The sequence below is a fragment of the Marmota marmota genome, unplaced genomic scaffold (genome assembly GCF_001458135.2).
Source record: "Marmota marmota marmota unplaced genomic scaffold, marMar, whole genome shotgun sequence".
NCBI lineage: Eukaryota > Metazoa > Chordata > Mammalia > Rodentia > Sciuridae > Marmota > Marmota marmota.
In genome coordinates, this window is record NW_026000253.1 from 1,326,283 (window position 1) to 1,347,958 (window position 21,676).

General features: G+C 48.4%; 2 protein-coding genes across 4 annotated transcripts in view; both read left to right on the forward strand.

Annotated features, from left to right (window-relative positions):
- Positions 1-6: 6 nt before the first annotated feature.
- Kcnd1 (potassium voltage-gated channel subfamily D member 1) lies at positions 7-9,431 on the forward strand. 2 transcript variants are annotated; one of them, XM_048796614.1, is made up of 7 exons: positions 7-2,346; positions 5,126-5,288; positions 5,391-5,474; positions 5,563-5,661; positions 5,905-6,155; positions 8,035-8,264; positions 9,309-9,431. In XM_048796614.1, the coding sequence occupies exons 1-6, from the start codon at positions 1,226-1,228 to the stop codon at positions 8,261-8,263; spliced, it is 1,947 nt and encodes a 648-aa protein (XP_048652571.1). In that variant the 5' UTR covers positions 7-1,225; the 3' UTR covers position 8,264; positions 9,309-9,431. The 2 variants fall into 2 exon arrangements, with proteins under 2 accessions (XP_048652571.1, XP_015361957.1); XM_015506471.2 differs by having other exon boundaries at positions 8,035-9,431.
- A 3,960-nt stretch (positions 9,432-13,391) lies between these two features.
- Positions 13,392-21,676, forward strand: part of Otud5 (OTU deubiquitinase 5) — a 30,310-nt gene continuing 22,025 nt past the window's right edge. The window contains exon 1 of one of the 2 annotated variants that reach the window (XM_048796642.1): positions 13,392-13,622. In XM_048796642.1, the coding sequence (XP_048652599.1) occupies positions 13,599-13,622 (24 nt within the window). In that variant the 5' untranslated portion in view covers positions 13,392-13,598. The remainder of the gene's footprint in view (positions 13,623-21,676) is intronic. The other variant, XM_048796643.1, reaches the window with a different exon arrangement.

Here is a 21,676-nt window from a genome sequence, read left to right on the forward strand (position 1 = left end):
CGCCGCCGCCGCCACCGCCGCCGCTGTTGCTGCTGCTGCTGCTGCTGCTGCTGCTGCTGCTGCTGTTGCTGCTGTCTAGCACACACCGCCAGCCCCTCGGGGTGTGGTTTCCCCAGACCTGCCCCCATCGGTGGGACCCAGCCTTCTCCAGCCTCTCCTGCCTGTCTCCTGCAAGGTTCAGCAGCCCCCACCTCCCTGGAGACACACCCAACTCCCTTTCAACACCCCCACTGTTCTCTCCAACCCATTTTTGGGGAAATCCTTGTGCCCAACTTCAGTCCGGTTGAATCCCAGCACCTTAGGGTTCCCCAGGCCCCTCTTCTCTTCTCCCAGAACTCTTCAGAGTGTGGACCAGGCTTCCTCTGCCCCTTTAGATATCCCCCTCACCCAGATATCTACAGTCCTCTTACAAAATAATCCAGTCCCATAACTACCTCTTTAGCTACCCCATTCCATTTCCAGCCCCACTAGGGGGCCCTCACTTCTTCTGCTTTCCCTAGAACTCCTGTAATATGTAGACAACACCCCCAGGCTATTCTTGGCAGCTCTAGGCACTCCCAAGACACTTTTCAGCCTCTTTACAACCTCCTGGCTCTACAGCCACCCTTGAGAAGCACCAGCCCCTTTTCAGATCCAATGAGGGTGCTTCAACCCCCTTATCTTTACCCTAGAAGTCTTGAGGGTGTGGATGACCCTCCCCACCTTTCTCAGCCCCTCTAGAACCAGCCCCCAGGCACACTCAGCCTCTTTCAAGCACCTCTGATCTCATTTGCACCCCTCTGGATGCCCCAATTTCCTCTCCAAACTGGCTAATGGGTTCCAGACCTATTTTTCCTTCCCTGAGAACTCTTGAGAGTGTTGAGAGCTCCCCACTTGTTTCTCGGTCCCTCTAGACACCCCCAAACATCTCTCAGGCACATGCTGACCCCACTAGAATCATCTCTCTCTAAAGATCCTGGGGATCCTTCTTGTCCTCTCTGATCTCCTTAAGCCCTTATTAGTCCCTCAGGACACCACAAGGGCCCCTCCTAGACCCTCTAAATGCCCCCTAAGCTCCTGCCCATCTCTCTAGTTCCTCCTCCTCGTTCCTCTTGGCCTCTCTAGACACCCCCAGTTTCCTTGTCCGGGTGGCCCAGGGCCTCTCCAAGCCCCCACCATCCTGGAGACAGCCACATTCTCCTAAACGCCACCCCCCCGAAGTCTCCGTGGGCCTGGGAGCCGCAGGATGGCGGCAGGCGTGGCCACGTGGTTGCCCTTTGCACGGGCGGCCGCTGTGGGCTGGCTGCCCCTTGCCCAGCAGCCCCTGCCCCCAGCGCCAGGGGTGAAGGCGTCTCGAGGGGATGAGGTTCTGGTGGTGAACGTCAGCGGCCGGCGCTTCGAGACCTGGAAGAACACACTGGATCGCTACCCAGACACATTGCTGGGCAGTTCTGAGAAGGAGTTCTTCTATGACGCGGACTCTGGCGAGTATTTCTTTGATCGCGATCCGGATATGTTCCGGCACGTGCTGAACTTCTACCGAACTGGCCGGCTACACTGCCCACGCCAGGAATGCATCCAGGCCTTCGATGAAGAGCTGGCCTTCTATGGCCTGGTCCCCGAGCTTGTGGGCGACTGCTGCCTTGAAGAGTACCGGGACCGCAAAAAGGAGAATGCTGAGCGCCTGGCTGAGGACGAGGAGGCTGAGCAGGCCGGGGATGGGCCTGCCCTGCCAGCAGGCAGCTCCCTGCGGCAACGGCTCTGGAGGGCCTTCGAGAACCCACACACTAGCACTGCAGCGCTGGTTTTCTACTATGTGACTGGCTTTTTCATCGCAGTGTCGGTCATCGCCAATGTGGTGGAGACCATCCCGTGCCGCGGCCCTGCACGGCGGCCACCAAGGGAGCAGCCCTGTGGTGACCGATTTCCGACAGCCTTTTTCTGCATGGACACGGCCTGTGTACTCATATTCACGGGAGAATACCTCCTGAGGCTTTTTGCTGCCCCTAGCCGTTGCCGCTTTCTGCGGAGTGTCATGAGCCTCATCGATGTGGTGGCCATTCTGCCCTATTACATTGGGCTTTTTGTGCCCAAGAACGATGATGTCTCGGGTGCATTTGTCACCCTGCGTGTGTTCCGTGTTTTCCGCATTTTCAAGTTCTCCAGGCACTCCCAGGGTTTGCGGATTCTGGGCTATACACTCAAGAGCTGTGCCTCTGAGCTGGGCTTTCTCCTCTTTTCCCTCACCATGGCCATCATCATCTTTGCCACTGTCATGTTCTATGCTGAGAAGGGCACCAGCAAGACCAACTTTACCAGCATCCCTGCGGCCTTCTGGTATACCATTGTCACCATGACCACACTTGGGTGAGTGCAGATCCTGTGTTGGGAGCTGCACAATTACACTCACGTTTTCTATAAAATCAGAAAGGTTAGATGAATGATCTCTTTTTATTTTCTTTGTGGTGTTAGAGATCCAACCCAGGGCCCTCACACATGCTAAGCACATGCTCTACCACTCTCTCTCTTTTTGAGCTTTAGTTTGCCCATCTGTAAAACTGGGGGAGTTGGATTTAATCTTCACATCCAAGCTTTGACCATCCTTGATTTTCCAGGTCAGGAGACTTGGGGTCAATGATTGTCTTAGCTGTCTTTCTGTTGACATTTTCTCAGAGCCTCAGTTTCTCCCTCTATAAAGTGGGAAACAATGATTCCTTTTATCACCTAGAGAGAATTCAATGGCATCATGGTTGCAAAAGTTATTTGAATGTTTCTGGTGCAGGATAAATAGGTATTGGCTTCCTATCAACCATTTTTTTCTTTTTTTGTAGGGGTGTTGGGGATGGAACCCAGGGCCTCACATACGCTAGGCAAGCACTCTACCACTCAACTACACCCAACCTTTTTTTTTTTTTTTTTTGGTACCACAGATTGAACTCAGGGGCACTTAACCACTGATCCACATCCCCAGCCCTTTTTATATTTTATTTTGAGACATGGTCTTGCTAAGTTGCTTAGGTCCTCACTAATTTGCTGAGGCTGGCTTTGAACTTGCGATTGATCCTCCTGCCTCAGCTTCCTGAGCCACTGGGATTACCGGCATGTGCCACCATGCCTAGCCACCCCAACCCTTTTAAAAATATTTTCTTTTGGGGCTGGGGATGTGGCTCAAACAGTAGTGCTCTTGCTTTGCATGTGTGTGGCCCGGGTTCAATCCTCAGCACTACATAGAAACAAAGATGTTGTGTCTGCTGAAAACTAAAAAAATAAATAAAATTAAAAAAAAAACTTAAAAAAATATTTTCTTTTGAGACAGAATCTCTAAGTTGTTGGTACTAGGAATTAAACCCAAGGGTAAACTGCTGAACTACTACATCCCTAGTCCTTCTTTAAAAAAAATTTTTTTTTGAGCCTGGGTCTTCCTAAGTTGCTCAGGGCCTTGCTAAATTGCAAAGGCTGTCCTCAAACTTGCAATTCTCCTCCCTCAGCCTCCAGAGTTGCTAGAATTACAGAAATGCACCACCACTCCCAGACCTCATTAGGTTCTTTTAGATTTTGCTTTTGTTTTTTTCTCAGTATAGGGATTGAACACAGGTGGTGCTTAACCACTGAGCTATATCCCCAGCCATTTATATTTTTTATTTTGAGACAGGGTCTTGCTAAGTTGCTTAGTTGCTTAGGGCCTGCTGAGGCTGGCCTAGAACTAGCCATCCTCCTGCCTCATCTTCCCGAGGGCTGGAATTACAGGATGCACCACCACACCTGGCCCTCATGAGACTTTTTTTTTCCTCATGAGGTTCTTTTTTTGGGGGGTGGAGGGATACCAGGGATTGAACTCAGGGGCACTCAACNATATATATATATATATATATTATGTGTGTGTGTGTATACACACACACACACATATTGTGGGTGAGTCTTTATTTTTATTTATTTATATGTAGCGCTGAGAATTGAACCCAGTGCCTCCCCCATGCTAGGAAAGCACTCTGACATTGAGCCACAACTCCAACCCCTGTGATCCTTCTTTAAGTTTCCATCAGTGGGATTAGATATATTGTTGGTGTCCTGCATTGGTTGAATGAATGACTGAATGAATTGGCCTTGCTCAGTGTCTTAATAGAGGTACAGAAAAATTGATTTGGGGTTTCTAAGGAGTAGAAATTAATTCTGGTTGGAGGTTTGGGATTGGATCAACAAAAAATATTGAGCCCTGACAGTGATTTGGCACTGGGTATTTTGGTGCCTTTTATCCTATTCAGTCCTCACAACAACCCTGTGAAGGTGGATGGCTGCCCATGTCTCATAGTGAGACACAGTCTGAGATGACACATCACAAGAGACAGAAATGGCCAAGTTGGAGAGACTTTGGAGCACAATCCTGAATACTTAAAATGAGTCAAAACACAGAAATAAGGAAAAGCCTTCCTAGGGCACAGCCTAAGCAAAGGCCTAGAAACTTAAGATGCAGAGGCTGTGTTTCTATAGAAGAGATCTAGTTGGTCCTGTGGTTAGAACAAAAGTGTGCTGTGTGTGATCCTGGGCAACTATGGAAATTCCCTGAGCTTCATTTTCCCCCTCTGTAAAACACGTCAGTAAGGTGGAGTCTGCTGCACCTCCTGGGGAGGGAGTGTGGCATGGAGGAAGGCAGGGGCAGTTTCAAGGTTCCTCTCTACTTTTTTGTAGGAGTTCAGTTTCAAGGCTTCCCCTGGAGGGAATCAGAAGGGGTCCTACCTAGAGAACAGAGAGGCAGGCAAAACCAACAGAATATTCCCTCAATGGTGCAGAGCTCCTTAGGTGGCCTGTGGTAGTGGAACTCTGTCCCCAAGGAGCTACATTTATTGCCTGTGACTCCCCTGGTCTCCCCTCTGCTTGGTATTATTAGATTTCCAGCTAACTTGGCTGTCCAGTACACAGCTCTGATGGGGGCAGCAGATGATAGAGGCTAAGGGCCAGCCCCATGTCTTATTTGACACCCCCTATTGGCCAGAGAGGTTATTATCCACATTTTGCAGAGCAAGAAACTGACAATGAGTCTAAGTGCCTGGACAGGGTCACAGTGAGTCAGGGTTGAATGGGATGGAGTTGGGACAGAGAGATGGGTGAGCACATTTCTTGACTTTGGCCTACCTCCCCCTTCCCCCAGCTATGGAGATATGGTGCCCAGCACCATTGCTGGCAAGATTTTTGGGTCCATCTGCTCACTCAGTGGTGTCTTGGTCATTGCCCTGCCTGTGCCAGTAATTGTGTCCAACTTTAGCCGCATCTACCACCAGAACCAACGTGCTGACAAGCGCCGAGCGCAGCAGGTAACTGCATCTTGCATCTGAGCATCTCTTATTCTTCACACCTCAATCTGGACTACACTTGGACTCACCCACCTGGCCCTTTGTTTCCTTTTCTTTTTGTAGAAGGTGCGCTTGGCAAGGATCCGGTTGGCAAAGAGTGGAACCACCAACGCCTTCCTGCAGTACAAGCAGAACGGGGGACTTGAGGTGGGTAGGGGCCCAGATTGGATTTATGGGTAAGAAATGATGTGCAGAGGGAGGTGCTGACCTTCTCTCTCTGCTCTGCCCACCCCAGGACAGCGGCAGTGGGGAGGGACAGGCGCTGTGTATCAGGAACCGTTCTGCTTTTGAGCAGCAACATCACCATTTGCTACACTGTCTAGAGAAGACAACGGTGAGGCCTAATGAGAAGTGGTATGTAGGAAGGAGGGGGTCCCTCTGCCACCAAGTCAGTCCCCTTCCTGGGATGGGAGGTTTCTACTAATTGTAGAAATCACATGGAACTTCCTGGGAAAGGCTGAGCAAGGGAAGGGAAGAGAATGATTTCCATAAAGGAGAGAACAGCCTGAGCAATAGCCTGGGATTGGGAATATCTCCCATGGGGTGTCCTGTGACTCTGCCTCCTTTCTCCCTACAGTGCCATGAGTTCACAGATGAACTGACATTTAGTGAGGCTCTGGGAGCAGTCTCGTTGGGTGGCCGCACCAGCCGTAGCACCTCTGTGTCCTCCCAACCAGTGGGGCCTGGCAGCCTGCTATCATCTTGTTGCCCACGCAGGGCCAAGCGCCGTGCCATCCGCCTTGCCAACTCCACCGCCTCAGTTAGTCGCGGCAGCATGCAGGAGCTGGATACGCTGGCAGGGCTGCGGAGGAGCCCTGCCCCTCAGAGGTAAGCACCCATCCCCTGGCCACAGCTGGTGAAGTGTAGAGTTTGGGCCAGTGGGTTTGAGATTTCTTTACTCAAGGCCTACCAAATCAGGCTCAAACACAAACTCTTCCATGTGGGGATCTTGGGCTTAATTTTTCTGGAACTCCTCATTCTTCATTACATCTTTCAAATATTTATTGAGCAGCCAGATATGGCAGTGGCACATGCCTGTCCTCCCAGCCACTTGAGAGGCTGAGGAAGGAGGATGGGGAGTTCAAAGCCAGCCTCAGCAATTTTGGGAGGCCCTAAGGAACTTAGTGAGACTCTGTCTTTAAATAAAAGGGGCTAGAGATGTTGCTCAGTAGTTAAGTGCCCCTGGGGTCAATCCCTGGTACTATTAAAAAAAGGACTAAGGATGTAGCTCAGTGGAATCAGTCCCCAGCACCAAAGAAAAAGAAAAAAGGGACTGGGTATATAGCTCAGTGGTAGAGTACTTGCTTAACATGCTCAAATCTCTGGGTTCAATCTCCAGCACTGAAAAAAAAAGTGAAAATAAATCTTTGTCTTGAGCTCAGGGTGTGGCTCAGAGGTAGAGTATTTACTTAAAATACAGGAGTCCTTGGGTTACATCCCAAGCACTGTGAAAAAATTTTGCCCTTTGGGAACTTACATTCTATTGTGAGATATTTATAAAAATACAGATCACATAGTGTGTCAAATATGTAAACATCAAGGGAAAAATAAATCATGGATGCCATCTAGAGAGTGCAGAGCAGCAGTAATGAAGTTTGTTTTTTTTAAATGTATTATTATTGTTGTTGTTGTTATTAGTATTATTACTACAGTAATCAGGATTGAACCCAGGGTCTCACACTTGTCAGACAAGTGCTCTACCACAGCCTCCCCCCCACCCGCTGTGTGATGCATTTTTTTTTTCCCTTGGTTTCTTTAGGTGATATCAGGGATTGAACTCAGGGGCACTTAACCACTGAGCCACATCCCAAGCCTTTTTTTTTAACTTTTTATTTTGAGACAGGGTCTCACTAGGTTGCATATTGCCTCACTCAATTGCTGAGGCTAGCTTTGAACCAGCAATCCTCTTGTCCCAGAGCCACTGGGATTAGAGGCTTGCTTCACCACACCTGGCTGATGCAGTTTCAATAATGTGGTCAAGGAAGGCTTTACTAAGATGGCATCTGTGCCAAGGCCTGAAGGAAATGAGGGAATGAGCCATGCAGATATCTACAGGAAGAGCTTTCTAGGCAGACGAACAGCCCATGTGAACGCTGCAAGGAAGCTACTGTAGGTGGAGTGAATAAGGGACAGAATGGGAGGTTGGCAAGTCAGAAAGGAATGAAGACATGGTTATATAGATTCTAGCGTAGACTCCTGCAAGGACTTTGGCATTGTTAGGCATAAGAATAAGAAAAAATACTCATGTGGGCTGGGGGTGTAACTCAATGGTAGAGTGTGTGCTTAGCATGCACAAGGCCCTAGGTTTAATTCCCAGCACCACACATCAAAAAAGTGTGTGTGTGTGTGTGTGTGTGTATGCACGCACCCGTGCTCCAGCTTGTGTGTGTGCACTCATTATGATCCATGCACTACTCTGAATACTTTGTATCATTTATTCTCAATTCTCATTGAATCTCCACAACCCCTCAAAGTAGGGAATATTGTTATTTCCATGCTACAGATGGGAGTTTCAGTATGGTAAAGGGGCTCAGGACTTGAATCCAGGACTGACTCCAGAGCCCTTCCTCTCCACCACCATAATTAAGGATGCAGGGGAACACTTAGCTCAGAGACAGTCAGTGTTCAATAAATGCCACAATAGATATGGCAATTAATCAAGATGACTTTTTTAAGAGCCTTCCATCTTCCTCATCCCTGTCCACAGCCGCTCAAGCCTCAATGCCAAGCCCCATGACAGCCTTGACCTGAACTGTGACAGCCGGGACTTTGTGGCCGCCATTATCAGTATCCCCACCCCTCCTGCCAATACACCAGATGAGAGCCAACCTTCCTCCCCTGGTGGTGGTGGCGGCAGGGCCAGCAGTACCCTCAGGAACTCCAGCGTGGATACCCCCTGCCTCCTCCCTGAGACTGTCAAGATTTCTTCCCTGTGAAGTATGGGCCTGCTCATTCAGAGGGCCCTATTTTTTCTTGGGGGAGTCCTTTCCAAAGCCATATTTTGGGGAGGCAGAGAGGGACAGGCCTGGGGACCCCTTCTGCCCCCTTCTGAGAACTATGCAATTAGGTTTTATGGAATGGCCCACTTGGGAATGGGAAACTTGCCCTCTCCCAGTCTTCTTGGTGGGAGCACTGGGCTTCCACAGGCCTCCAGCCTCCTTCCTCTAACACACACTGGGACCGGCCCCTCTCCTCTAGCTGGTCTCCTGCATGCTCCTCCCCATGGGTCTTTGGAGGTAGGTAAAGTTCCTGTCTTAATATCTGAGCTCTGGCTTGACAAAGATTTGAGATTTCATCTTCTCTCTGACTGGTCTGTAGAGGTTTGGGGGTTCAGAGACGGAAACCCTCACTCTTGATCTGACCTCTAGGAGAGGTCCTTTCTCTCTACCAGGCCCAACAGTTCCCCAATTCTGAAGCTTGGAATGTAACCATGGACTTTGTGAGCTGTGGCCTCAGCAGTGACCTGTCACCCCCTGGCCCCCGGTTGAGGGGTCAGGCTACCTCTCCCAACATACAGATAGCACAAACACCACTGCAACTTCCCTGGCTGCTGGAAATGGGTCCCCTGCCATCCTGTCCTCTGTTGGGTCCTCAGCAAATTCTAGCAATAGCAGCTGCTGCCATGATGATATGCAAAGCCTCTTACCAGTTTGCTGCAGCATTTACATCTGCCCTGATCAGATGGGCCACCTCTAACTAGTACTCCTCTCTTCTCTGGTTTGCTTCCTTCCTGGGTTGGGCTAAAGTCTGGACTGGCCGAGATAAGAACCCGGCAGCTAGCAAGAGCTGGGCTGCATTTGGTGATCATGGACCAATTCCATGTTCTTGGGGAGGAGTCCAGAAGCATCAGGGGCTGAGACCTGGGTTGTTCTGAACTCTGGGAGGTGTAGGAGGCAGGAGGAAATTCCTAACCACCTCCTCCTCCCTCGTAACTCCTTTTCATATATTCTTCTCTCTTTTCCCTCTTGGGTCACCTTCCAGAACTCTGCTCTCAGGCTGAAATCTGGCATCATCTCAGGTTCCCTGTCCCCAGTACTGTCCCCGTGGAGCTGGTGGCTGACAAAGATGTAGTTTCCATCAATAAAACCTGAGAGGAGAAACGAAGACTGAACACTTCCTAACTCTGTGGGTTTGGGGGCTGGGTTGGAATGGGGGGTTGAAACCACTCTGATCTTACTTCCTTGCAAAAGTGGAAGGGCTGGTGTGGGTAAAGGTGTGGGAGGTGAATGGCTGGTGATAAAGTCTGGAAGATGAGGATCTAGAAGAAATGAGAGAGGGTGGTTTGAAGAGTAAATCTACAGCCAGTGGGAACAGGCCAGGGAGTCCTAAGACATTGTCTTTGGCCATCTTCTGCTCCAGCTCCCTCATTCACAGATGGGGAAAACACAATTCATGTCAGCACAAAGTGGACTTAACATCCTGGCAGCAAACAACATTAAATTTAACCCTAATAAAAGCATCTCTCAGCTTGGCAAATTTCCCTTCCTTGTGGGCATTTCCTGCACTCTTTTTTTTTAATATACTGATGGACCTTTATTTATTTATTTATATGTGGTGCTGAGAGTCGAACCCAGTGCCTCACACATGCTAGGAAAGTGCTCTACCACTAAGCCACAACTCCAGCCCTCCTGCACTCACTCTTCTGGGCTACTGGCTCCACTAGAGTAGTGTGACTGAGCTCCACAGAGCACCAAGAAGACAGACCTTATATTCAGGTCAATGTGTTCCAATCCCTGGATGAGAGAATCACTTACTTTCTCTTGTGCCAGGTTGCTAATCTGTGAAATAGAGATAACAATTCATTTATTCACCAAATATTGATTAAATTCTCATCATGTGCCAGCCCTAGGGTGCAAAGATGGACAAAACAGACATTGTCTCTGATGTATAGAGTTGAACATGTAAGACAGACAATTAGGCAATTAAAACAGTGTGATAGAACTAAGATGAATGTATTATAGAAGCATGTAGACAGCAAGGGAAAATAATCTGGCCAGCAAACAAGGAAGAAGTTGGAGTCAGCCAGGCAAAAGATGAAAGGCTGGACATGTAGGCTGAGGAACAGCATGTGCAATGACCTGGAGGTTAGAGTGCAAGCTTGGAGGCTTCAGGGAACTGAAAATAGTTGTCTGGCTGGAGAGGGGAAGAAGGAGGGAGAAAAAAAGCCAGATAGATCACTATGGGCCTTCAAAGCTAGGAGACAGATTTGAGAGGATGATGGGGACTCCTGAAAGTGTAGAAATAGGAAAGTCCTGATGAGGTTTGTGTTTTAGAAAGATCATTGTGTCTGTGGATGGTGAATTACAGAGAATTCTCTAATTGAGAAAGAACAGTGAGGAGGCTTTTGTGGTGATAGGGAAGGGTGGCTTGGATAAGAGTTATGGGAGCAGAATTGGAGCATAAGAAATTGGAAGGTAAAATGGGCAGGATTTGGGATTAATAGGCTTGTGAGTGTTAGAGAAGAGGGAGTGGTCACGGTTGACTCCTACCTCTTGGGCTTAGGCAATGGCTGGCTAAGGGTGATGTTTTCTGTCAAATGGACCATCAAAGCTGTTAATGTACAGTGCCAGGCACATGGTAACTGGCAATTGGCTGCAAATAAATATTATGAGTTCAGTTTCTTTTTTCTGCCCCCCCCCCCATTTTGGTACCAGGGATTGAACCCAAGGGCACTTAACCACTGAGCCACATCCTAAGCCCTTTTTTTTGAGACAGGGTCTCATTAGTTTGTTTACAGCCTCACTAAGTTGCTTAGGTTGACTTTGAACATGTGATCCTCCTGACTCAGCCTCCAAAGCTGCTGTGATTACAGGCATGCACTACCATGCCTGATTTCAGATTCTTTTCTTTTTTCTTTCTTTCTTTCTTTTTCTGTTTTTGATGGATCTTGCTAAGTTGCTCAGCCTGGCCTCAAACTTGGGATTCCTCCCGCCTCAGCCTCTTGAGTAGTCAGGATTACAAGCATGTGTCACCATGCCTGGCTATGAGTTCAGTTTTATTTTTAATTTTATTAGTATTATTATTTGTGGTACTGGGGATTCAACCAGAACCAGGGCCACTTTACCACAGAACTTCATCTCCAGCCCATTTTAAAAAATTCTTTGAGACAGAGTCTCCATTGCTAAGGGTCTTGCTAAATCTTCAAACTTGTGATCCTTCACCTCATCCTCCTGAGTCTCTGGGATTTCAGGCATGTGCCACCACACCTGGCATGAATTCAGTTTTAGATGGGTAGTAGAAAGTGGGATATTGGGGTCTGGAGTGAAATGACCATGAGAAGATTCAATGTAATGTGCACAGGCATTTGGGACAAGGCCCTAAACACAACAGTCCCAGTAAATGTAAGTCCCCTCTTCCCATTAAGTCTCATGAGCAGAAAACACCACTAGGGCCCAGTTATTACTGCCACCTTTGTGGGGAGAACTTCTGTTAAAGTCAACACCTGAAGGAAGAAGGTTAGGTGGTACTCAGAAAAGGTTTAGGATGGTTTTACTTTAAATCAGGTGTGTGGCTTTGCTCTTAAGAATGGCAGGGAGCCCTCACCTCTCACAATGCCTTTCTTAGTTTATAAACTCATTTGAATAATTCCATAACTATTTCCTAAGGTAGTCTGGGAAGACATTTCCAACTTTTCAGATGGGTAATCTCAAGAGACAATGAATTTGCACGATGTCATACTGTTCATAATGGACAATCTGTGCCTGGAACTAAGGTCTTCCTGACCCCAAAGCCAGGGATCCTCGCACTGTACCACCATGCAGACTTACTGAGCACTTTCTATATGTCAGGTACAACACCAAACCATTAACAAGCGTGAGTTTCTGATCTTAAATTGGAATTACTGTCATTTTTCTATTTCTATGAAGAAGTAGAAATTCAGAATGTAGTGGGTGTTAAATGAGTTGCCAAATATCAGACTGGTTACGATGAGCCAGAAGTGCTCTAGCCGCTCAACAGAAGGGATTTTGCAGTCCCACTGCGAGACGCTGGCCGGTGACAGAGCTGGTTCATAAATATTTTCCTAAGCAAACTCAATTTTGGGGGGGGGACGGGAAGGGGGAAAGAGGGCTTTACCGCGCCTGCGCACCAGCCATAGGTGCGGAGAGGTCAACACCAGGGCGAGAGGGCGGAGGTGCCAGAGAAGGCGTCTGTTTCACAAACACCCACTGTCCCCACGGTGCACGCCTGTCCCAGGATTGGTCTGTCTGACGAGAGTGACTGCGTCTCTTAACCAATCACAGCAGGGCCCATCCTGTTGCCAGGGTGAAGTGACGCCGCCTCTTCTGCGGAAGGAGACTTGCAGGTGGGTGGGACAGGAAGTGATGTTACAAGGGAATGCTAAGCTCTGGGAGTGTTGATATTTTCCAGTCAGTCCGGCCGACTGCGTTCAAGTTGGAAGCCTGGAGGGGAGGCGCTTTTGTGCGCAGGACAGGCTACGTTGTTCTTTCGCAGTACCCACGCCTGCGCGTCAGAGCCTCGCGGAGAGAAGTGAAGAGCAGAACCAGATCAACAAGAAGAAAGGCTGGGAGAAAGGGTGCCGACTTTGAAATTTGAGACGGAGGGCACGGGAGGGCGAGCACAAGCTTCTGATTGGCCCGCGAGCGTCATCGAGGACCCACGCAGCTCCTTCGATTGGTTGGTGTCTGCAATTGTTGTGGCGGCGGCGGCGATTTTGCCCACGTAGTTCCGAGCAAGGGGCGGGGCTGCGCTCTGGCGCGCGTGCGCAGCGCCCCGGGGCCCCACCCGGTAGTTCAAGAACCTGCGAGGGGGCGGGGCGAAGAGGTGCTTGTTTTGGTCCTGTTTCCTTTGAAGCAGAAGGCCAGAAGGAGCAGCAGTAAACTCGCTGGACTCGGAGAGAAGGCTGCGACAAACTTGCCGCCGTGCCTTCATCTTGGACTTCACATCCGGGTTCTCCGGGCGTGACTTGCGCACCGCCGACGGTTCTCGAACCGGTGCCGCGATCTCTTTATCCGGGTCTCGCTGTTCCCNCAGGCCTCACCACCTCCTTGCGGGGGTCCAGGTGGTCCCGGCAGTGGCCCTGGTGACGCCCTGGGTGCATCAGCTACGGGGGTGGGCGCGACGGGAGTGGTGGTGGGTGTGGGCGGTGCCGTGGGCGTGGGCAGCTGCTGCTCTGGGCCTGGGCACAGCAAGCGGCGGCGTCAAGCTCCTGGGGTTGGCGCGGTTGGCGGGGGCAGTCCGGAGCGTGAAGAGGTCGGCGCAGGCTACAACAGTGAGGACGAATATGAAGCAGCTGCTGCACGCATCGAAGCCATGGACCCTGCCACCGTCGAGCAGGTAAGGACTGGATGGTGAGGGTGGGCACATATGTCATATCAGACCCCTAAACTGTGAGGTGACCAAGGGACCTAGGCTCTCTTCCGGGGTCTGACGTTCTTCTCTGGTGGAAGAGGCAGGAAAGGCCCTCTTCCCTTTCCCCCAAGCATTTGAGTTAGAGGCCCTAGATAAAGTGTGTGTGGGGCGGTAGTTGTCATTTTAGGTTCTGGGACTTCATCTGTAAGACCGATAGGTGGGGATTTCCCAAGCGTCACAGACAGAATGGGGGTACTTTTTGAGGGAGGTCTCAGGGGCTCAGGTCTCTCTAAGGGATTTAGGTCTATGTACAGTGGCTTGAGAGCTCTTTTCCTCTGGGATAGAGTTTAAGATTTTCTTCCCAGGGAACTCAAACAAGGTCCCAACCTCAGACAGGTCTGGGCATCCCCAAGGAATGGTGAGCCTTCCAAGATTCTGTGACGTCCTACATACAGGACAATTCTTTCTTCTCCTTTGTAAGCTAAACAATGGGACCTGAGGGTTTTTCAGCCTACTTTCAGGGGCTTTACACTCCCTTTTCTAGAATTACAGGCTTCTTGCACATCTACACACATCTTACTTATCTCAAGGAGATAAGATTTTTCTTCCTCTTGGGATCCGAGATTGTTTCTCTCCTTGGGGATGAAGGCCAAAACCAGTAGTCAAAGATTAATTGGGTACATAATGTTTATCTCTTTTTAGAGTGACAAGGGTCTGTGTTTCCTGTAAGTGGCCTGAGACCTCTCTCTAGGATCTTAAGCTTCTTTTAAAGGATGGGATCTTGGTTTCCTGCCTTCCATCAAGGGCCTGAGCCTTAAGAGAGTGACACTCAAAGCTTTGGATACTGGAGTTTAAGGTCCTCCTGCTTCTTGATGAGGGTTTTTAAAGAATCTGAGGCTTCTTCAGAGGCTTGACATCTCTCAGCCAAGATTCCAGGCAAGAGGAGTTGTTTTTGCTTTTAGTTGAATCCAGGGGCCCTCTACCACTGAGCTACATACCCAACCCATTTGACTTTCTATTTTGAGACAGGGTCTGGCTAAGTTTCTGATGCTGGTTTCAAACTTGTGATCCTTCTGCCACATCCTCTTGAGTACCTGGGATTACAGGTGTGCAGTACCACATCTGGCTACAAGATGAGTTCTTTATGAGACCTTCCTCCTAAGGAAATGTTGTCTCAGTGTTCTCAGGGGTCTGAGGGCCTGCCCAAAGATATGAGACCCTTCTGCCTCAATTATAGGGACTGAAATACACCTTGGGGCTTTAACATCCCATTTTTTTTTCTGACAACAAGGTTGTCAGGGTCCTCTGTCTTGAGAACTGCAGCCTGAGACCACTCCTGATGACATAGGCAGCGTAAGTTCCCAGAGGTGATGTCTGAGGCCACCCTGCAGATATAAACTTATCTTCAAGGGCCTGCTACCCACTCTGCCAAGGACACCTTTAGAGACAGGAGACCCATACATAACTCAGTAACTGTTTTGTCTCCATAGATAAGGTCTGAACTTCCTGAGAGAACTTGAGGCACTTCTTTTGGACAGCACAACTCCCCACCAGAACTGTGCCCTAACATTCTTCCTTTGAGGCACGGATATAGAGTCCCCGACAAACAGGGTCCTGTGTCTCTCCCCAAGGACTGTTGCCATCTTAGGATCTAAGACCTGAATCTTCCCTCAGGGTACTGACTCACTGACCTCAGAAAACATGTGTATCCTCCAGTCATAGGGGCTTTTAGAAACAAGTTTTCCTGCTTTGGGATTTGGGGCCTGGTTCCCACTACCCTCAGGGAGGTGGTTAGATTGGAATTACAAGGAGGAGTCTTGAGCTTCCCAGAGGCCTGAACTGTTCCCCTCAGGGACAAGGTATTTTTTGCCTTAGGTACTGAGGCTTGACCCTCCCCCTTTGGTCATGAGGCACTCCTACCACACCAGGTGATTCTTTCTCACCGGGGAGAGGACATGAGGTCATCTTCAGTGTGGTTGGAGACTTCCCCAATTGGACAGAAGAACCTGTGTGCTCTTCAAGTCATTAGATCCCCTTAAGCTGAGCCCCTTCAGGTCAGGGCCAAGGTGGTCCCCTTATTTTCAGGAAGGTTGTCAGGAACAATAAAGTCTAAGACCTCCCCTCTGACATTGGGAGAGATTTTGACCATGTTCAAGTGAAATCAGTTTCTACTTCTATGGTCAGGGCAACATTCTAGCTTCTGAACTGCTTTCTATAAGTATGTTTCTTCCCAGAGACAGGGAAGGGGCATGGGGCATCCCCACTCCTGGGAAATTCTATTCTCATATCCTTTTCCCCTTTGCTCATGTAAATCTTCTCTGTACTTCACAGGGGCCATGGCCTAGCCTTGAGCCCCCTCTTGTTGCTCCCTTCCCACCCATCATTATTTCTGGCAGGATAAATCATCTGGACTCATGGGGTCAGGACCAGAAGTTTTGTTTCTTCTCTCCCTGGTTGGGGTAAAGTCTCTTTCCTTCTCACAGAAATAGGGAGCTATACTTCCCTGGTTCCAGGGACAGAGAAGAGGGTACCACACTGCCATGGTAATGCAAAAAGCCACCTTCTTACACCCCTTACACTTGTCCCCATGACAATGTGGAAGTGAAGCTCTGTGAGCTCTTCATACTTCCTTTCGATGATGGGGAGAGGCTTTTTGTCCTCCCACTGGGACAAAGGAAGGAAAAGGATGCTTTACTTTTCCTTGCCTCACCTAGTGCATCTTCAGACCTTTTGGGGATTAGAGAGGGTAAATTCTTCCTGCTACCTCAGTTTTGGTCTGAAACTGTCATCATGGGTGTTTGTAGCCTGGAGGCTAGTTGGATCCTTTGGGCAGAGGGGAATATTGAGAGGGAGTCTGGACAGTAAATCTGGTCCTAGTTCTGTGAATGTACTGTACTCCCTTTAGGACTCATTTTGGCACTCTGGGGTCCATTTCCTGGGAGGTGGTCCTTTACAAGCCATGGCTGCCTTGCTGGGGGTCTACCCCTTGAAAAGGATGGTTTGTAAGCATCCTGAGCTTGGGGACACCACGGATCTCTTCTGTAAGGGGGCATGCTTGTTGAGATGGTGGAAGAAGTTAATCCTGGCACTGTAGTCAGGGTGTTTGGGTTCTACCTCTGGGTCTCTCGGGTTTTGTTGGATGAACCAGAATAGATTCTGCCTGAGTTTCCTCATTGGTAAGATAAGGTGCTGGTGAGGTGTTGCTTAGCCTTGAGATTTTAGGGAACTCGTTCCAGAGCACTTACCCTGGAGGTGCCAGTGAATAGTGGTTGTCTTTTGAGGAGGAACTGGGCTATATCCCTGTCCTCTCCCAGCCATCCAAGCTTGGTGGGCAGAACAAATGGCCTGTCCCATGAGAGAGTCCCATTTGATGGGTGGCAAATTTTGTGGCCAGCTGTGCTGTAGTGAATAAGGTCAGTGGGTTTGCCTATTGGGGCCTGTTGAATAGTGTGGAAAGGTAGAGTTGTGTGTAGAAAGAATATGGGTTTAAAGCTGGGAAGACTTTAGTTCAAACCCCAGTATCTCCTGACCTGTTTTTATTTGTTTATTTATTTTGAATACTGGTTATTGAACCCAGGGGATTTTACTACTGAGCTGTATCCCCAGCCCCACCTCTTTTTTTGAGACAGAGTCTCATTAAGTTTCTTAGGGCCTTGCTGAGTTGCTGAGGCTGGCCTCAAACTTGAGATCCTCCTTCCTCAGCCTCTGGAGTTGCTGGGATAATAAGCATGCACCACCATGCCCACCTTGACCTGCTTTATGGCTGTAGTCAAACTGCTACCCCTCTCAGCTTCCATTTTTGCAAAGGTCATCCCTGCCCAGGGTTTTTTTTTTTAAATACATTTTTTAGTTGTAGATGGACATAATACCTTTATTTTATTTATTTTTATATGGTGCTGAGGCTCAAACCTAGTGCCTTATATGTGCTAAGCAAGTGCTCTACCACTGAGCTATAATCCCAGCCCTGCCGAGGGTTTTTGAGTGTGTAAGTATCTGACTTTGCTCACCTTAGACCTTGGCTGGTTTTTCCTTTTGGCTTATGATGGGAGGTTTGCTCCAGGAATATCTGGGTTTTTCTTGTTCATCGCTAGTATCCATCTAGGAACCTGCTGATTTCCTTGGCCTTTCTTAGAATTGGGTAGTTAGCAGATGGGGAAATAGAAAATGGTCCCTTCCTAGGCAACATGGATTTGAGTCCTGTTTCTAAACTAAATTTGTGTGGTTTGGGGGCATTTCTCTTGTCAGGCCTTGGTTTCTCTGTTCATGAAATGGCAATGGTGAGCAAGGAAATCATACTCTGAACTTGCTCTGAAGCAAGTTGCATTCTATTTTTTAATCCCATGTTCCCCACTTCTCCTGCCTTGCATGAAAGTTTTAAGTGGGACTCCTTGGTTTTGGGGAATGTGTTACCTTTGGTGGGGGTGTTATGGCATTTCAGCTGGTATTCAGCTTGCTTCTCCCTGGTCAGTGCTATAGGTCCTTGGGTATGTTTTGTGGTTAACAGCCTTTTTTTTTTTTGGTACCAGGGATTGCACTCATGGGCATTCAACCACTGAGCCACATCCCCAGCCCTATTTTGTATTTTATTTAGAGTCAGGGTCTCACTGAGTTTTGCTTAGTGCCTCGCCATTGCTGAGGCTAGCTTTGAACTCCAATCCTCCTGCCTTGGCCTCCCAAGCTGCTGAAATTACAGGCATGTGCCACTGTACCTGGCTTGGTTAACAGCTTTATTGAGATGTAATTCACATACAATACAATTAACTGATTTAAATTATACAATTCAGTGGCTTTTAGTATAGCCATAGAATTGTGCATCCATTACCACAGTCAATTTTAGAGCATTTTCATCACTCCAGAAAGAAACCCCTTAGCCACTATCCCCCAATCTTCTCATCCCCTTGCACCCCCTGAAAATCACTAATCTACTTCTTGTCTTTATTTGTCTATTTTGAATACAATTGGAATCATATAGTATGTAGCCCACTATGATCTGGCTTCTTTCACTTAACATAATGTGATTCAATCTCATGCATGGTATAGCATGTATAAGTACTTCATTTCTTTCTTATTTCTCCATGGTAGGATATTTGGGTTTTTAATCCCTCCCCAGCAGTCCAGCAATAGGATTGGGCCTGCTTCATTTCTCTTTCTTCTGCCCTTGGGGGCTTGTGTTAGTCCTTAGAGAGGGATGTCTGTATTTCTCCTTGGATGGGTTGCCTGTTTTGCTTGTGGAGCTGAGCCAGTGTTCCTGGGTGTTTTGGGGGAGGGGTGGTCTTGGCACAAGGGTTGCTGGGACAGAGCTGTGAAGCCCAGAATACTAAACGCCTCTTGGCCATAGGCTCTGGGAAGACATCTGTCCACTGCTGCTGTCATCTTCTCCTGCCCTCTTTCCCCTTCAGTGGCCATTCATTTATCCATAGGCTGGGTCAGCAGTTTCCCAGACTGGGAGTGGGGATTCCAGGCCCTTGTCACCTTAATTCTAACCCCTTTCCTGGGCAGGTGCTTGGGAGGTGGATCATGCAAAATGGGAGCTGTGCTATGTTTTCTTGCAGCCATAAGGTTCTAGAACTAAAAACACTAAGGAGTGCTACAAGGGGGTTGTATCAATTTTCTGTGGCTTCTGTGGCAGACTATCATGAATGGGTATTAAAACAACAGATATGTATTCTCCCACAGTTCTGATGGCCAGAAGTAAAAAAATCTGTCTTACCAGGCCAAAAGTAATGTGTTGGTATGGCCATGTTTCCTCCAGAGGCTCTAGGGGGAGAATCTGGTCCTTTTTCCAGTTTCTGTTATCTGCCACCATTCCTTGGATTGTGGCTTTATCACTCCAATTTCTGTCTATCCTTATTATTGCCTTCTCTTCTGTGTATATGTGGTTTCCTTTTCTATCAGATTTCCCTGTTTCTCTTACAAAGGACATTGTGATTGCATTTAGGTTCAACCTGGTAATCCAAGGTGACCTCCCCTTCTCAAGGTCTTTAATCATGTTTGCAAATAGTGTTTCATTATAAGGTAAACATTTACAGGTTCCAGGGATTAGTATCTGCTATCTTTGAGTGGCCACTATTCAGCCTAGAATAGACCAGGGAGAGAAAGGGAATTTGTGGTGGTCTCTTTCTGACATAAGTTCTCTAATATTTTGATCTGCCCAGTATCCCCATTGTTTGGAGGCTTGTTATCTCCATTTCACAGATAGGAAGACTGTGGTTCAGAGTAGTTCATCACATGGCTAATAATTGGTGGAGCTAGATTGGAACCTCTCATTTGGGTTCCATATCCTGCTCCAGCTTCACTTGGATCTACAGACCAGTAGATTGCAGAGTGTTACCTTGCCTCTTAGGATACTCTGTTGTCAGAGAAGATCTTTGTTCAGCCCTTTATTGAGGGACTCCCCCACAGGCTCAGTGGTGAACTTGAAAAGTTCAGGGCTTGGACTTGACTTAAGGCCAGGGCATTATGTAGCTTAAACTTACCTATGGCTGGGCTATCTTCCAGCCCCCACTCACATCATCATTTCCTAAACAACATTTTCATTTTAAAGGGAGAGAGAGAAGGGACAGTGGGTGGCCTGTAGTCCATCCTCTAGCTCCAGGCCTAGATGTCAGTCTGGCTGCCTTGGACCCATATCCTATTTGCACAGGGCATCTTCTCCTCAGGCCTCCTTTGCTATTAGGGACAAACCAGGAGTTTACCAGGATGGGCTGCCAGGTATGTCTTTGCTGTGGCTCATTTGGCTTCCTATGTTGGTTCTACACTAGACTTAACTGATGCCCCATCCCCAGCTCCTTTTTGCCTTTGTAAAATAAGGATAATGCTTCCTACCATTTGGGCTATGGTCCAGACAGCTAAATGAGGTCATTCTTTGCATCTGGCACCTGGCATGGGGCAGGCACTCTACTAATAGGAATTCTTTCTTTCTGGCCCTTCCCTGTTTACCTGCCTAGTCCTACTCAGGCCTTTACTGAACTCATTGCTGGGCTCTGGCATCCCTGGTGTTTTGTGATAAAAGTGACTTCATTTCTCATCCAGTTAACCAGTGTTTCTGGAGGTCTTGGTGTCTTAATACTTTGCTTAAGTGCCAGCCTTAATGGCAGGGTCAGGTCCCTTCCTCTGTTTCACAACACCCATTGTTTACCTCTTCTGCAGCCCTGTGCACACTGTATGGTCATTGACTGTTTCCCTGCTCTTCCCCTAGCAGTTTGTGAGCTTCTGTCAGGTCTGGGGCTTTAGTTATTGTTGTAGCTTTCCTGTTGAACACTCCTGACTGTGGTAGCCTCCTGTGTATCTCAGAGATGGCTGTCCTGTGGGGTAGGAATGGATTGGGGATACATGGCTGTAGTGTGCTAGTCTACAGCCTCCAGGGCAGGAGGGGTACCTGGATGCTGGAATGTTGTATATAAAAAGGAGTCTTTTTGCTGTCCATGGAAGCTCATTAAGGACTTCGAGGTGCCTTTGTCATCTGGAAATCTAGTCATACTTTCTTGGGTTGTAGCCTTGATTGTGGGGCTGGCTAGGTATTCCCTTGTCTGTCTTCATCCCTCCTGTCCAGCTACTCACTTAGGGCTTTCTGTGGGCTTCTCAGTTGTACATCATCTGTCTATGCCAGTCTCTCTCCCCTTCTCTCATTGGTGACCATCTTACCAGTATATGGTATATAATTGACAAAGCCTCTTCAGGTACTAAAGCTCCCCTGAGCTTCTTGGTAGCTCTGTCAGGAAGACCACATATTCCCCAATTGATATGAAACTGAGGCTTGGTGATTTTGGGCAGCCTACTTGTAAATTGGGTGATAAGAGGAACAGCTGGGGTTGGAACCTAGAGCTTTTGACCTCCAAATCTTGTGCTTACTACTTTGCCAGAGATTCTTCTCCCCTGGTTTTTCCTGGGGAATGCGTTCCACTCCGTGCATAAGCTGGGGATGAATGGCCTTGCAGAGAGGTGGAATCCTCTGTCTGATCACCATTAGCCTGGATCTGGTTAGGACAGTGTCCCCAAGGGGCAGGCTTGTGATCCTATGCTTTGCCACCCTGTTTGTG